This window comes from Aspergillus luchuensis, chromosome 3 (genome assembly GCF_016861625.1).
Source record: "Aspergillus luchuensis IFO 4308 DNA, chromosome 3, nearly complete sequence".
NCBI classification, from domain to species: domain Eukaryota; kingdom Fungi; phylum Ascomycota; class Eurotiomycetes; order Eurotiales; family Aspergillaceae; genus Aspergillus; species Aspergillus luchuensis.
In genome coordinates, this window is record NC_054851.1 from 2,962,111 (window position 1) to 2,975,974 (window position 13,864).

At 50.9% G+C, this 13,864-nt stretch overlaps 6 protein-coding genes across 6 annotated transcripts; 2 read left to right on the top strand and 4 right to left on the bottom strand.

Annotated features, from left to right (window-relative positions):
- Positions 1–17: 17 nt before the first annotated feature.
- On the bottom strand, positions 18–907 carry MSL1 (U2 snRNP complex subunit MSL1; the record flags this gene model as incomplete). The annotated part of the gene is made up of 3 exons (XM_041687561.1): positions 18–317; positions 375–588; positions 651–907. The coding sequence occupies 3 exons, from the start codon at positions 905–907 to the stop codon at positions 18–20; spliced, it is 771 nt and encodes a 256-aa protein (XP_041541433.1).
- A 181-nt stretch (positions 908–1,088) lies between these two features.
- AKAW2_30987S (WD40 repeat domain-containing protein) lies at positions 1,089–2,366 on the top strand (the record flags this gene model as incomplete). The annotated part of the gene is made up of 4 exons (XM_041687562.1): positions 1,089–1,311; positions 1,371–1,957; positions 2,028–2,268; positions 2,326–2,366. The coding sequence occupies 4 exons, from the start codon at positions 1,089–1,091 to the stop codon at positions 2,364–2,366; spliced, it is 1,092 nt and encodes a 363-aa protein (XP_041541434.1).
- A 464-nt stretch (positions 2,367–2,830) lies between these two features.
- AKAW2_30988S (lipase family protein) lies at positions 2,831–4,124 on the top strand (the record flags this gene model as incomplete). The annotated part of the gene is made up of 2 exons (XM_041687563.1): positions 2,831–3,100; positions 3,153–4,124. The coding sequence occupies 2 exons, from the start codon at positions 2,831–2,833 to the stop codon at positions 4,122–4,124; spliced, it is 1,242 nt and encodes a 413-aa protein (XP_041541435.1).
- Positions 4,125–5,627: 1,503 nt separating this feature from the next.
- On the bottom strand, positions 5,628–9,428 carry AKAW2_30989A (WW domain protein; the record flags this gene model as incomplete). The annotated part of the gene is made up of 3 exons (XM_041687564.1): positions 5,628–6,167; positions 6,238–6,844; positions 6,895–9,428. The coding sequence occupies 3 exons, from the start codon at positions 9,426–9,428 to the stop codon at positions 5,628–5,630; spliced, it is 3,681 nt and encodes a 1,226-aa protein (XP_041541436.1).
- A 1,049-nt stretch (positions 9,429–10,477) lies between these two features.
- AKAW2_30990A (uncharacterized protein) lies at positions 10,478–12,502 on the bottom strand (the record flags this gene model as incomplete). Its single annotated transcript, XM_041687565.1, has 5 exons — positions 10,478–10,894; positions 10,954–11,469; positions 11,560–11,739; positions 11,807–12,396; positions 12,463–12,502. The coding sequence occupies 5 exons, from the start codon at positions 12,500–12,502 to the stop codon at positions 10,478–10,480; spliced, it is 1,743 nt and encodes a 580-aa protein (XP_041541437.1).
- A 375-nt stretch (positions 12,503–12,877) lies between these two features.
- Positions 12,878–13,248, bottom strand: AKAW2_30991A (uncharacterized protein; the record flags this gene model as incomplete). Its single annotated transcript, XM_041687566.1, has 2 exons — positions 12,878–12,891; positions 12,966–13,248. 2 exons carry the CDS (start codon positions 13,246–13,248, stop codon positions 12,878–12,880), a joined length of 297 nt encoding a protein of 98 aa, XP_041541438.1.
- Positions 13,249–13,864: the final 616 nt, after the last annotated feature.

The window sequence follows — 13,864 nt, forward strand, 5'->3', positions numbered from 1 at the left end:
GTACATAAGCGAAGCAATTAATCTTCATCCGATGAAGCTTCCATTGGCACATCACTGTCCTCATCCATAGGGGCTTCCTCTTCGTCGCTCTCCTCCTCACGAGGCCGTTTGACACCTTGGCCTGCTTGAGCTTCTCCATTGACTTCTCCGCTGGGCTTCGACGGCAAAGCCGCCGATCCGGGGGGGCCGCTAAAAATCGATTTCTGGAGCTCTGTGGATGCTCCCGTGGTTTGACCGGCAGATGTTGTAGTGGGCACACTATACGTTCCGCGCAGCCGAGCAATGACGTCCGAGGGACCTTTAGCATACACAATTTTCTATATTCCCGAGTCAATGAGCGAGGAACAACCGCACTGCACTATGCAAAAACGTACCATTTGTTTGCCGAAGAACTCAAAACCCTGGAGGGCCCGCATAGCCTGTGTGCTAGCCTGGACATCCTTAAAAACAATATGGGCCTGACCGCGCATCTTTTGGGTCTTCATGGCGACAACATCGAGAACGGTGCCGTAGGTTGAAAAAAGCATATAGAGGGATAACCGTAGGTCATGCTTGCGCAGCTTGTCTGGGAGATTGGTACAATACAAACTGCAAAATCGGATCAGTCAGGGTGCCCGTATTAGATTTAAGAAGTAGTATCCAAGACTTACGTTTGGTTAGGCAGTCCGGTGGCTGAAGCGGGTTTACCTTGACCACCACCGCGCGTTGGAATTACTCTGGTTGCCATCACTGCAGAGCGGCAAAGAAGACCCGAGGGGAAAATAGAGCAGCTTCCCAACAATACCTCGAGCAAAAGACCGAAAAGAACACCCCGTCCAGGGAAGGAAGCCAATGGAAAGTGAAACCCGAAGATAGCACAGCTTGTGATGCGAATGAAGTTGAACCTGGATTGAGCGCGAAGGGTCATGTGACATATTATCTAATCATGGCCAATCCCGCCCGCGTCATCGTTCGGGGGCCTAGCTTGGCTGTGGTATACTGCCCACCATTCCCCCTCCCCCTTTCCAGTTGGTAACCATCGTACTTTACCTCAATTCTACCCTCTCATTCACACGGCAGTAGAGAGCTCCTCCTGTCGTCTACTAACCATGGCCGCTCCCGAAGCTCACCACCTCTTCCATAACCCAATTGCCGATCATTCTTTCTCTCCGGATAAGGCGACCCTTGCAGTTGCGCGGGAAAGCAATGTGGAGCTTTATCAGAAGTCCGGCAACAAGTTCTCGTTGACCGATGAACTCAAGGGCCATGAGAAGACGGTGACTGGAGTGGATATCGCTCCCAACAGTGGACGTATTGTTACCTGTTCTCAGGGTAAGTTATCCTCATCCCCTTGTCCTGCAATAGTCCCATCTAAGTGACCACGGGAACAGACCGCAACGCCTACGTCTGGGAACGGACCCCCACGGGTTGGAAGCCAACGCTGGTTCTTCTTCGGATAAACAGGGCTGCTACATTTGTACGGTGGTCACCTTCTGAACAGAAGTTCGCTGTTGGATCTGGTGCTCGCGTGATCGCGGTGTGCTATTTTGAAGAGGAGAATGACTGGTGGATCTCGAAGCACTTGAAGAAGCCCATCCGCAGCACTATTACCACCCTTGCTTGGCATCCAAACTCCGTTCTCCTGGCTGCGGGGTCGACTGACTCTCATGCCCGGGTGCTTTCCAGCTTCATCAAGGGTGTCGACACGCGCCCGGAGCCCAGCGCCTGGGGTGAACGGCTCCCCTTTAACACAATTTGTGGTGAATTCCTGAATGACTCGGCTGGTTGGATCCAAGGTGTATCCTTCTCTCCTAGTGGAGATGCACTTGCCTTTACTGGCCATGATAGCAGTGTCACCGTCGTATACCCTAGTGCGCCGGAACAGCCGCCTCGGGCGATGTTGACTATCGCTACTCGTCTTCTGCCTTTCAACAGTCTTATTTGGAACGGCGAGAACGAGATCATCGCCGCAGGCCACGTATGTCTCCTAAAAATTCAACTTCAGCAGAGGATCCATTACAAAATATATCGCTAACAGGCATTAACAGGATTGCGAACCGTACCGCCTTCGCGGTGACGAGAACGGATGGCAACTTGCTGGGACCATTGAAAGCAAGGCAGGGCCGGGTGCTGGGAGCGCTCGCGAGGAGTCTGCTCTTAATATGTTCCGCCAAATGGACCTCAAGGGACAAACCCAAGCCGACACCCAACTTAAGACTACGCATCAGAATACTATTAGCACCGTTAGGGTCTACGAGGAGGCCGACGGCGTCGTCCGCAAGTTCAGCAGTAAGAGATACTCCCCGGAAAAGTTATTCTGAGGTTGCGCTAACTTTTGAATAACAGCGAGCGGAGTCGATGGCCGCGTTGTTATCTGGACCATCTAGACAACTATTCGTTGTGCTAGACGTGCTAGATTTAGCTCAAAGGCTCCAGCATATTGAATGCATTGGATCCTTCACTGCGTCACAAGAATATGGAGCTTGAAAAATAGCTTCAGGTAAATAGAATCTGACCATTCCATGTACACACCATAAATAACAAGGGCACTCGAAGTGCTTCGTATTTGATGGCCCTTCATAAAGTAACAATTCAACTGCTAGTTACCCTATATTCCGTAGTGACTAATTTGTGACGGCGTAATATGTAGGTATGATCGTCCCGTAACTTTACGCAAGGATACGTACATCGTGACCGACTCCGCATCACGGGGTCAAGTCAGGGTTCCCCAGATTCTCGACGTCACGGGTTTACCAAGTCTCTCTTCACTTTCCCAAGTTTCAACCACAACTCTTTCAGCTGCTGCACCGCAGCAGATACTACCAAAGACGATGAAGAAGCACTCAGCGCTATGATAGCTCTTAATGTGTTGTTCAATTCCTACTACTTAATCCTCACCTACTTCTCCTTTTTCTTGCCGATTCGCGCATTCATTCGCCTAGAAACGGACCACATACCTTCAGGTCAGGATTTACGCCCCATCCCCGAGGAGACCTACAACTCTCTGGATGAGCTAGCGCGTGTGGTCGATGTCGCCTATTGCGTTGGCAGCACTGGGCTTCAGAAGCCTTTTCAGTGCCTGAGCCACTGCAGTGACCTCAAGGGGTTTGAGTTAATAACCGTAGGTTGTCCTGCCGTGAGCAGGAGGCTTTGAATGATTAACCTTTAGCTAGACATGGAATACTGGGCCGTTTCTTTCGGACTCTTGTGGATACATAGCGGTTTCTCACTCGCCGTCACCTAACCGTATCATTGTCGCTTTCCGTGGCACCTACTCCATTACCAACACGATCGTTGATTTATCTGCCTACCCGCAAGCCTATGTGCCGTATAACACCGGACATAAAGATGGAAAGAATGAATCAAGCTGTTACAATTGCACTGTCCACGCCGGATTCTTCACTTCGTGGCAGAACACTCGCTCGACGATCCTCGACCACGTTGCAGCCGCAAGGGAGCAGTACCCCAACTATGAACTGGTTCTAGTTGGCCACTCGCTTGGTGGGGCGGTTGCTGCGCTGGCTGGTATTGAGATGCAGCTGCGAGGCTGGGAACCTACGGTGACGACATTCGGAGAACCGAAGGTCGGAAACAAGGCCTTTGCCGAGTTCCTGGGTAAGATATTCCGGTTGGACGAGGACTCCGCATGGCGGTTTCGCAGGGTCACGCATGTTCATGACCCTGTGCCTCTCCTACCACTGGAAGAATGGGGGTATGCGATGCACGCGGGAGAGATCTTCATCTCCAAGGAAGATCTTCCCCCATCAGTGGATGACGTTCACTTCTGCGAGGGCCCTCACGATGCACGATGCATATCAGGGGAGGAAGGTGAAATGGCCTTGGCGGTCGCTCTTCATGAATCGGCGTCTCTAGCTGCAGATGCGAAGTCGCGGGCTGGCTGGGCTGACGCTGAATCTACCGAGCAGCACGATATGTCAGACGGGCATACTTCTCAAGCACCTTTGCACGTGCAGGAAAGCGCCATGAAACACCGAGGCTTATTTGATTTGCCTAGACGACTTATCCCGTCTAGATACCACCTGTGGGAGCTCTTATTCTCCCATCGGGACTACTTTTGGCGGGTTGGGCTCTGCGTTCCTGGTCGTGACCGGGCAGGCAAGGGGTGGTGGGCGTCGGATTCGTAGTCCCGATGTTCTTCTTGACGACGAAGAGACGACGCAAGTCATACATGGCTGTAGGAACGAGTGCACGTATGCAATATTGGTGGATTCGACTCATATCCTAAGTATAAGCGAGTCACGAATGCAGCAATACAGCTAGCTAAATCCTATGAAATCATAAACCCCCTGAGACCAATCCTCTCAAATATCGCACTCGATGGGCTGAGCTGAGCAATATAAGCACAAGCACATGATCCACAACACAAGCAAGGGTCACGAGTAAAACCGAACCCGATCTGCAAGCCACCTCCAATCCCCACGAAATAACTTAAAACCAATCTCATCATTAGACAGCGGGGGACACCCCAATGAACTGAAACCACCGCCGCATAGTGAAAAACGCTCAAAAAGATGGTTCTGAAACCGCATGACAACTGAATCTCTCACCCTTCCATTAATGCATAATATGGCTTCCCTGCGTCGAACTTCAGTCATCTCTTGCTTATTGCATATCTATGTATCTATGTACTCATATTACATTAAGTCGCTCACTAATTAGCACTTATGATTTTGTGATGTCATGCGGACCCTTTCGATGAATATACAACTGTATATTAGTAAAAAAATATTAATATATGTATGCATGTGTGTATGTGTGTGTGTGTGTGAGACTTCAGCTAAGCCTAGTACTGGGTTCAATATGACACTACTACTACTACTAGTAGTTGATGCAACATCCCCTCTCAGAAAGCGAGTTCATTAGTACTATAGGATGACTATCGTCATAGTACATACATATATGAAATATATATTCATGTGGGCTTGCAGTTGCATCATGGGCATCGGTGCCTTACTTTGCGTCCTTATGGGATGCTTAGTAGTATTGATCGAATGTTGTGTATAATGATGGCATGGATGGCTGAGCGGGATATTGGATTTTTTTTTATTTTTATTTTTATTTTTTTTGATTATTGATATTATTTCTCCTGTGCAACTAGAATGCCTGATTAGTACGCTGTATGGGATGTAGGCGTGTATTGATGAGGTATGGGTCGTACAGAATATATGTAGTTGCATATCATGTGACTTTTTAAAACCAACAGCCTAACTAGGTATATCCACAAGAAGTTATATACAGAGCTGGGTGGATGGTAGTATGTCTATTTGTGTTCGGTTTAACAATATAGAGAGGCAAGTGTGGGGAGAGACTGGGTGACTACTTGTCCATAGGCATCAAATGAGAGAACGTAGAGTATTATCCGTTGGGATACTTGGAACATGCTTGTATTGTGACAAAGGGAAATCAGGAAATAGCATTGCTAAGGATATCGATGCGTTTGCTGCTACAAATTCTGGGCGGGACAGGTATGTTGAATAAAAGAAGACAACGGTACGAAAGAAAGTAGAGAGCAACTGGACGAAGACGAAGAAAACAAAAGATCAGAATAACAGAGGTAGAAAGAAAACAGCTCAAAGAAAGAGGGAATGCAATGAGGGCATCAATCATAACACGTACTCCAAGTGTCATCACTTTCCTGGCTCCAAGCTAGGAACAATCACAGGCCCATACTTGACCACAGCGCCAAATGTCCCATCGCCCTGCACCATATAGTCCACCGCAAGGTTCAACTTCCCACTTCCTTGGCCTGGATGGCCGTACATCGTGTTGACGACATCCGGATCGTAGGCAACAATAGCAACATAGTTTCGACGACCAATCAGCTTCCGGTGTTCACGAGGCTGTCCGGTAACATCAGACTGGAACAGCTCCAGCATGTCTTCCTTAGTATCGGTAGGCTTCGAGGGAGTCGAGCGCTGACCGTTAGCTGGGACATATAGGGGTTTGTTGCTACCATGGAGAAGCTTGATGACATATGACGGTGGAGGGTTGTTAACCACTGGTGACGATATGAGTTGATACATGGTTTTATGGTTGGAGGGGAAAGACGGATCATGCACGAGTCCAGCACCACAGGCGTTTACGGCGCCCGAAAGGAAAGTCATGCGGAGCGACTTTTGATGGGCAATGCCCTGGAGGGTGCGAATAAGATAGGTTCGTTCGAGATCCTATCCATGCGTTTAGTCCTGCGACTGTGATTGTGCACCAATAGTAAATATAGCATGCGATTACACGTACCTTGGACTCATGCGTCCACTGATCACGCAACTCATCCAAAAGGTCAAGTTCACCGAAAGGGCTGAGGATTCCGCCCATCAGACCGGTTTTGCCCACAGCCCGTTTGACCGAGTCGAACCCTGACCCAACCATGCCCTTGGCTCCGACCACACCGGCCACAGAGCTGGTGACTTTTCCAAGGGCATTATATGCCCCCGTGACTGCCCTCTTCCCCGTAGCGACGGTGTGAGCGATGTGTTCAGCGGTCTCCAGGCGCGGGTAGATAATTGGCACTGAAAGCATCCACAAGCAATGCTGCACGGTTGGGGGTAACATGGCAACCTTGGGGAAGATCCCCTGATACGTGGGTCCAGCAACAACCTGGTGAGGATTGCGCTCTGAGCGACAGTCAAGGCCGACGGCAACAACAGCGGGCCCCAGGTATTTGACAAAATGCCAACCAGTGCCGGTAATGGTGAACAGATCGACGTCGCTCTGAGAATTACGGAGCAGATCCAGTGTGGTATGGTGCTGAAACAACAGATACATCTCTATGCCTACTCGTCCAATATTCTTAAACATATTGGAGAACTGCATGTGCTCTGGGTAGGAACCAAATCCGTCGAAGCTAGCCTCATTAGCATGGGCTCCTATCTTGGGGGCAAGGCACAGACTTACATATCATGATCATCGATCTGACAAACATAAGGGATCTGAGCAAAGGCTTCTCTAAGATAGGGCTGATCAAAATGGCTCGTATAATAGTGAAAGTAAGCATGAGAGACGTCCTCTTCGTGGGCAGTTGTCCATGGCGTCTTCTTTCGGATTTCCTTCCCACTGAGTGCCAGCCATTGTTTGAGACATGGAACCTCCTTCCACATCCGATCGGCGTAGATCTGGCCTCCCAGACACAGCTGGGCATGGAATCCTCCAATCTCATTATGCTTCTGCATGATGTCTTTCCACATGAAGCCTACACCGCCGAGGCGAGATCTCTCGTTGGCATTCACATTCATAGAGAAATCGTTTCCTGAAGTGGTGATGAAGCGCCAACCAGTCTCGTATCGTCCCGCAACTAGAAACTCGTAGCGTGTGCAACCAAGATGTGAGGTGATAGCGTAAGTCCATTTGGCAGGTCCGGCCTCTTCCATACGTAAATCTATTTCGTACCTGTAGAAGGTCCATCGCTGGTGAACCGCAATTGGCATGGCTTTAAGCTGACGTGGATTCGGAGACAGATCGACACTCTGGTGAATATGAATGGTGGGAGGCTGTGCGGCATCTGTCACCAAGAGAATGGAGCCTAGCCAGATGCCACGCTCTACGTCCATGTTTGTGTAGCGGAGATAGGGGCCAAAATAGACCCCATTTGTAGGAGCAACCTTGTACATATCGATCCCACTGATTGGAGGGGGCCCCGTAGTGAACCCTGACACAATTGGGGACTGTAAACTCTCAAATCCTGGAGTCAAGGGAAGACCAGGAGATGCCAAGGGTTTACCGAATGTTGATAAAGCGGGCGATGCCAGAGGATGGCTGCTATATACGCTGCCTACCGGGGATAGCGGGGTGTCGTTGAGATTCAGAGGAGTCGGACCCTTGGGAAACTCCCACTGTGTGGACTGAGTCGGGAGGTGGATATAGTAGTATTGACCCGAATTGGGATCGAGATGAGCGATCCAACCTTCTGGTAGCGGTGGAGGCGAGGATGGTGCCACAGATGGCGTTGGTAGATTGCTAACGATGGTCTGCTGCACGATCGCATGATTCCCATTCTGAACTGGAGTTTGAGCGACATTTGGAGGAGAGTATCTCGACTCTTGTGGCTGCGGCTGCATCTGAGGTGGGGGTGACTGCTTCTGCTGCGGCTGCGGCTGCGGCTGCTGTTGCTGCCTTGATTCATTTGCAAATGCTGGGTGATCATGGGCTGACACGAACGGACCAGTGGCCATTGCAGCACCGTTTGCATCATTGGCTTCTTTGGCACCGTTTGCCGGTCCAGAGGTCGCGGGATGCCCAGTTGACGAGCTGGGCTGGCTCGTCGATACTGGAGCACGCTGCTTCTCATTCGGATAACCCTGCGATACTACGGGTCCTGGGACACTCGAGTAGGCCGGAGGAGGGGAGGAGCTTATGCGCATTCTTTCCAGATCTTGCTCTAGTGCATTCGGAGGAATCCTGGTAGGTTGGGACGCTGGCTGGGGCTGCACTGACGCCCCTGCAGGCATAGGAGGCGTGGAACTGGTCGGAGGGTTACCTTCGGAAACGACCTCAGCACCTTGATAGACAGTGGGTGGCCCGTGTGGCTGGCTTCCTGGCTGCTCCGTCGGGGTCCATGGCCTTGGGACCGGTGGAGTTGGCTGTTGAATTCTGGGCTGCTGGCCGGCATATTGCTCAGCTCTTCTCTGGGCAGCAGCACTCTGAGACTGAAGTCCTGCTAATGTCGATGTTCCCGCAATCCCCGAGGCGGCATACCGCGCCTCGATATCAGACGTCGCATGCTGCCCTGGCTCAACCACCGGGGTTTCTGGAGGCGGCGGAGAGCCGCGTTGAGCACGAGTCGTCGAGTTTGATGCCGTTGAGCTTATCCGGTTGATAGCATTGTTTGGCGGCTGTAAATTGTGTGCTGCTGCCGGTTTGTTTGAAGCTTGAGGAGGTGGATAATACTGCTGACGGTGGTCTGGGTAACCGGCCGACTGGGACTGAATGTTTGGAGCTGGAGCTGGGGCTGGAGCTGGAGCTGCCAGGCCCGGCATGCGCTGATGAAGTCGCGAAAATAGTCCTTCGCGGTCCGGAGAGTCCCCTGCGGGGGATTCGGGCAAGGGTTTCGGGACATTGCCTCGTCGCTCAGCTAGGGTGGCCTGCTTGGGCTCACGCAGCCGCAGAGAAGCCATATAATCGGAAGTCTGAGATATGCCGGAGCCAGCCGACATATTGCTGGGAACCGTGGGGGAGTCTCCCAGAGCAGCTCCACCGTGAGATACTGGACTAGAGCCACTCGAACCTGAGCCACGAACATGCTGGGGTCTCTGCCTATCGTCGGGATAGGGCAGAGGGGCGCTATGCGCCGACGCGGGGGAAGGGGTTTCTCGCTTGCCAATGCGCAGCGGTTCAATGACGGGCGAATCGGCCTGCGGTTGCCCCGATGCAGTATTCAGGAAAAGCTCCTCCTGGGAGCGATAACCCTGACGGCTTGCGCTGGGACGGCTCATACTGTCCTAGGTCTTTGCTGAATAGATTGGAGATCAGTAGGAACGGAAGATAGCTAGAGAGAGATGTAAAGGTTAGCTTTCTCGAACGAGCAAGAGCGCCCATCCAAGAATGGATGAATGCGACCAGACAGAAAGACGACGGAAAGTAGGAGGAAGAGAGGAGGGAGAAGCAACAGGAAATAGAGAGAGGGTCATGCGGGGGAAAGGACAGACGGACTGGTAGTCAGTGAAGCTAGTAAGAGAGATGCCGTGTGCCGGGGGGTGTCAACGACTGTCGCTCATTCTTCGTCGTTCTTGAAGCCAAACAAAGGACCAACTTGCAATGCAGAGAGAGGAAGGAAAGGACAAGGAAAGAAGCAGGAGGCAGCGAGATTCCTCTTGGGCAAAGCTGGTGGCTCGACAGATTAGCCGCCGAGGGGGATGCTGGCGGGCGCATCATTGGCTCAGCGCAAAGGCCCCAACGGTGCATGAGGGGCAGCTCTCCGCGAATTATCAGTCGGAAATGGTTGATCTCCTCCTTCACGGTCCTGCAGGTTTGGCCTTCCCTGAACCATGCGATACCCCAGGGTTGCATGTGGCTGCTACTAGCACCAGGTCTGGCTGTGTGTCGCTTTTCCAACTGCCGGTGGAGACCCTGAGATATACTTAGTAGTCAGTAAATAGTATCTAGACGGTTTGTCTCCTCCCCGAGCATCGGGATCGGCCCGCCGCGGTACCTTAAGTAATAAACAATTAACATAGTCCGGATGTGGATCAACATGACCACTATGCATGAAAAAGCATGAGTCGTAATCCCATCTGGTCATGGTTGGTTTATTATTATGATCCTGACTTCGTTCACTTCGTGAGACCTATCAAAAATGCTAAAAAGGCGCTGGCGTATACGGGCCCCGTCTATATCCGCAATCCAAACCAACTCGAAAAAAAAAAAAAAAAAAAAAAGAAAAAGAAAAAAGAAATATATCCCAAGAGAGTAAATCCCAGATCCTACAACTCCAGCTCCAAAGTCCCCTCCCCGACGAGAACTCGCAAACTTATACCAAAATGACTCAACCGTAGTTGACTAAAGGTCGCCCATGCTCGGCTAGCACCTCCGCCCATTCGACCTCCAGCGCATGGCCTCCACGCTGAGAATGCTGGATTTGCCGTTCGAAAAATACCTGCAACATCTGACATGTTGTAGCCGAATTATACCCAATTTCGCCCTCCTCTAGGTTGGATAGTAGCTCCAAGGCCATCATTTTCAGCCCACTTGTTGGAGCCACAGCGCCCGCCAGGAATATGGGAAAGGCAATGAATCGCCGGTCCCCTGCTCGCCCCTTCTCCACGATCCCCGATACGATCTGTAGAATTCGCATCGCGTGGTGGTGAATCTCCTCGTCTGAGGCAGCCCCAGACTCCAACCGCTGTCCTGCCCAGAGACTGGTCGAGGAGAAGAGCAGGCTGGTGTGATACAGAATAGCAAGCTAGATGGTAACAGCCGTTAACACCACGCGCTCGGGTGAAGCGAAGGGGACTGACTAACCGGCTGCAACAGACACTGCGACTGTTCTGAAAGACTAATTTGATTCTGGTACAAGTACCCAACCTCCTGCTGGCCCCATAGCCTTATGAGCACATCACGTACCTCCCTTAGTTCCTGTCGCCGCGAGCCCAAGTAGTTGTTCAGGTAAGACTCTTTGGCATCCCGCGTCTCGACGGCGAGAAGTCCGATTCGGATGGCTAATGTAAAGGTGTCGTAATATAATCGCATGATCAGAGGTAAGCTGTTATCAGCCTGTGGATAATCCGAGTCACTGGGCCCAACTGCACAACACAGCGACTGCAAGTCTAGTAGCAGCTGGTTGTCGAGAACGGCGCGGACAAACTCCCCCGTGCCTGCACCGCTGAACAGCGCATATAGATCCACGTGGCATACCCACCAAGCGATGCAAGGGAATCGTTCAGCCCCCGGAATTGATTGCCGCAGCAAGGCCAAATGAAGCAGCCGAGAGACGTGGTGTGACCAAAGGTTTGAACCACCGGGGTTGGCGGCCACAACCTAGCGAAGTCAGCGTTAAAATCCTATTGATTGTACGCAACGCCTTAGGCGCGAGTATGAGTAGGAAAGGGATTAACCAAGAAAACTCACCTCATAAACAAGCATCAGAAAATGTGTCAGATACAGAGCATCGGACAAGAGGTCTTCATTGCAGAGACTACCATGGGAAAGAGCGGCAACCCGATCGTAGTAAAATGAGGCATCGATGTGATGGCCACCCCCGTGGCGAACCAGACTGAGAGCGGATAAAGCCATCATTGTATGGTATAGCTAGAACATTTAAAGATTAGATTCCATACAAATTTATCCGACACCCAAAATGGCAAGCAGTACGCACAGGAGGGAAGTTTGACGCCTCACGTTCAAACACAGTCGCATCCAGACCATTGATATTGAAAAGACCAGTGCTTGGAAGGAGCTGGAAACACACGAACTGACGAAAATGTTCGAGAAGAAGCATTTGATAATAATTGGGTTCGGCGCTTTCCTGTATATGCTGTACACTGGTGGCCGGATAGTCCGGGATCAATTCCGATACTGACGGTGCAGATAATGAGAAGCTTCCCTGGTCTGATTCAGGTGATTGAGGGGTACTTCTTCTGTCTGGGTACAAATGTCTTCGTGCAGACTTGAAGCTCTTCAATACAACGACATTTGGACCATGGACCCAATTGTCATCTTCAATCGGGGGATTACTGGCACTGGCGTTTTCGAGCAGAGCATCGTTCCCAGAGTCTTGTTCAGAGTCCGCGTCTGCATACTCAGGCAGTCGAGAGAAACTCTCTGGGATGGCTATCACATGGTAAGTTCCAGGTACCGCTGCTTGTGCCTTTCTCTCCCGCTCTTCATCTGATGTGAGTGCCGCAAAGGGCGGGAGTAAGTCGCATGTAGCTGGAGGCACGCTAGTTTTCCGCGAAGTGACTGTCGCTGAGACGAAAAACCATGAATTTATTAGACACAATCCAAGGGTAAAAGAGGGTTACGGCTGCTCACGGTCCCAAACCACGTTTCCCGCGGTCCTAACATCCGGCATGCGCTCCCTTACGCGACGGGTATCATCTCGGAAGCACAATCGTGGTTGGTAGTCACAGACATGGCCCAGACGAGCACATTGCTGGATATCGGATCAGGTCAGCATGGAACAGCGCAGCGCTCACATTGGATCTGGATGAAGCACATTACACTGAGGGTGAACTTCGTCGCACTTGACTGAAATTGCGACTTAGTAAGTATATCGTCGCATTGGAGCAGGCAGAAGAAAAGGCCCTTGCAGAGATGTGACTGTCTCTTCGGGAACCCAAGCACTCACCTTTGCGGCTCTACTTCCAAACAAGGCAAAACAAGTTAGCATCTCGCTGTACGGAACGTCGGATATCACGGCATTTGCTTCTGACACGGGAGGATAGGCTCACTCTACACGTCCTAGGAGGGTAAGATGACATTAGAGATACCCACAGAACGGGAAATGAAGGCTTTTCCCGCGCCAGCGGACATACCAGCAACCAGTTCGGGAACGGGGTGGGAAGCGCAGTGCAGTCGGTGCTGGCGGACCGAAACCTTCTTGGGCGTCGGAGGGTCCAAGCCGGCGCTGGGGCTCACCAGACAACTCTTGGGGGCAATGATAGGCAATCTTAGAGGCTGCTTCCTGGAAGACCGACCAGAACGGGTTGTCATCGATATACTGACGGCTGCCATGGAAGAAGTCGCTTTTAGGGCTAACGCTGGGAATGACGCATCAACAAGAGATGTCTGGATGGTGACGGGAGCGTAGGCACCCATACTCTATAGGCTTCCTAGACTATATAACGTGTGGAGTCTATGGGAGATTGTGAAAGAAGAAAGAGCAACTGAGTGCATCAAAAGGAAGAAGAAAATATAAGAAAAAGAGGTCGAAAAATAAGTGGAATGAGGATGCCAGTCGGGTGACTATAGATGAAAAGAAACAACCTTGTTCGGTAAGTTAAGAGGCAAATGGGCTGGGGGCCACGGATGAAGATAAACGAAATCGGAAGTAGTGTCGTTTATGCATCCTTAAAAGGGATTATCTATAGGGTGGAGCGAATAATGGAGGCTGAAAAAAACAATTGGGGAAAAATGGAAAAAAAAAAGTAGGTAGGAAAAAAAAAAAAAGTCTAAATGGAAGAAGAGAAGGGGAAAAAAACGGGAACGAAAGATAGGAGTGGGAATCTGGAGTCTGGAGTCTGGAGTCTGCAGAGCTGTCCAGAAAAGTAGTAGTTCGTGAGGAGGGTGAGAGAAAGGGAAAGATAGGATCAGGTACAGGACGGAGCTGATGCAGAAACGCCATGGAAAAATAAAAATAAAAATAAAATGGAATAAAAGAGGCGTTCTCAAAGATCATCAGCCAGCCCTGTCCACAGTGGCGGTTCCGGTGGGA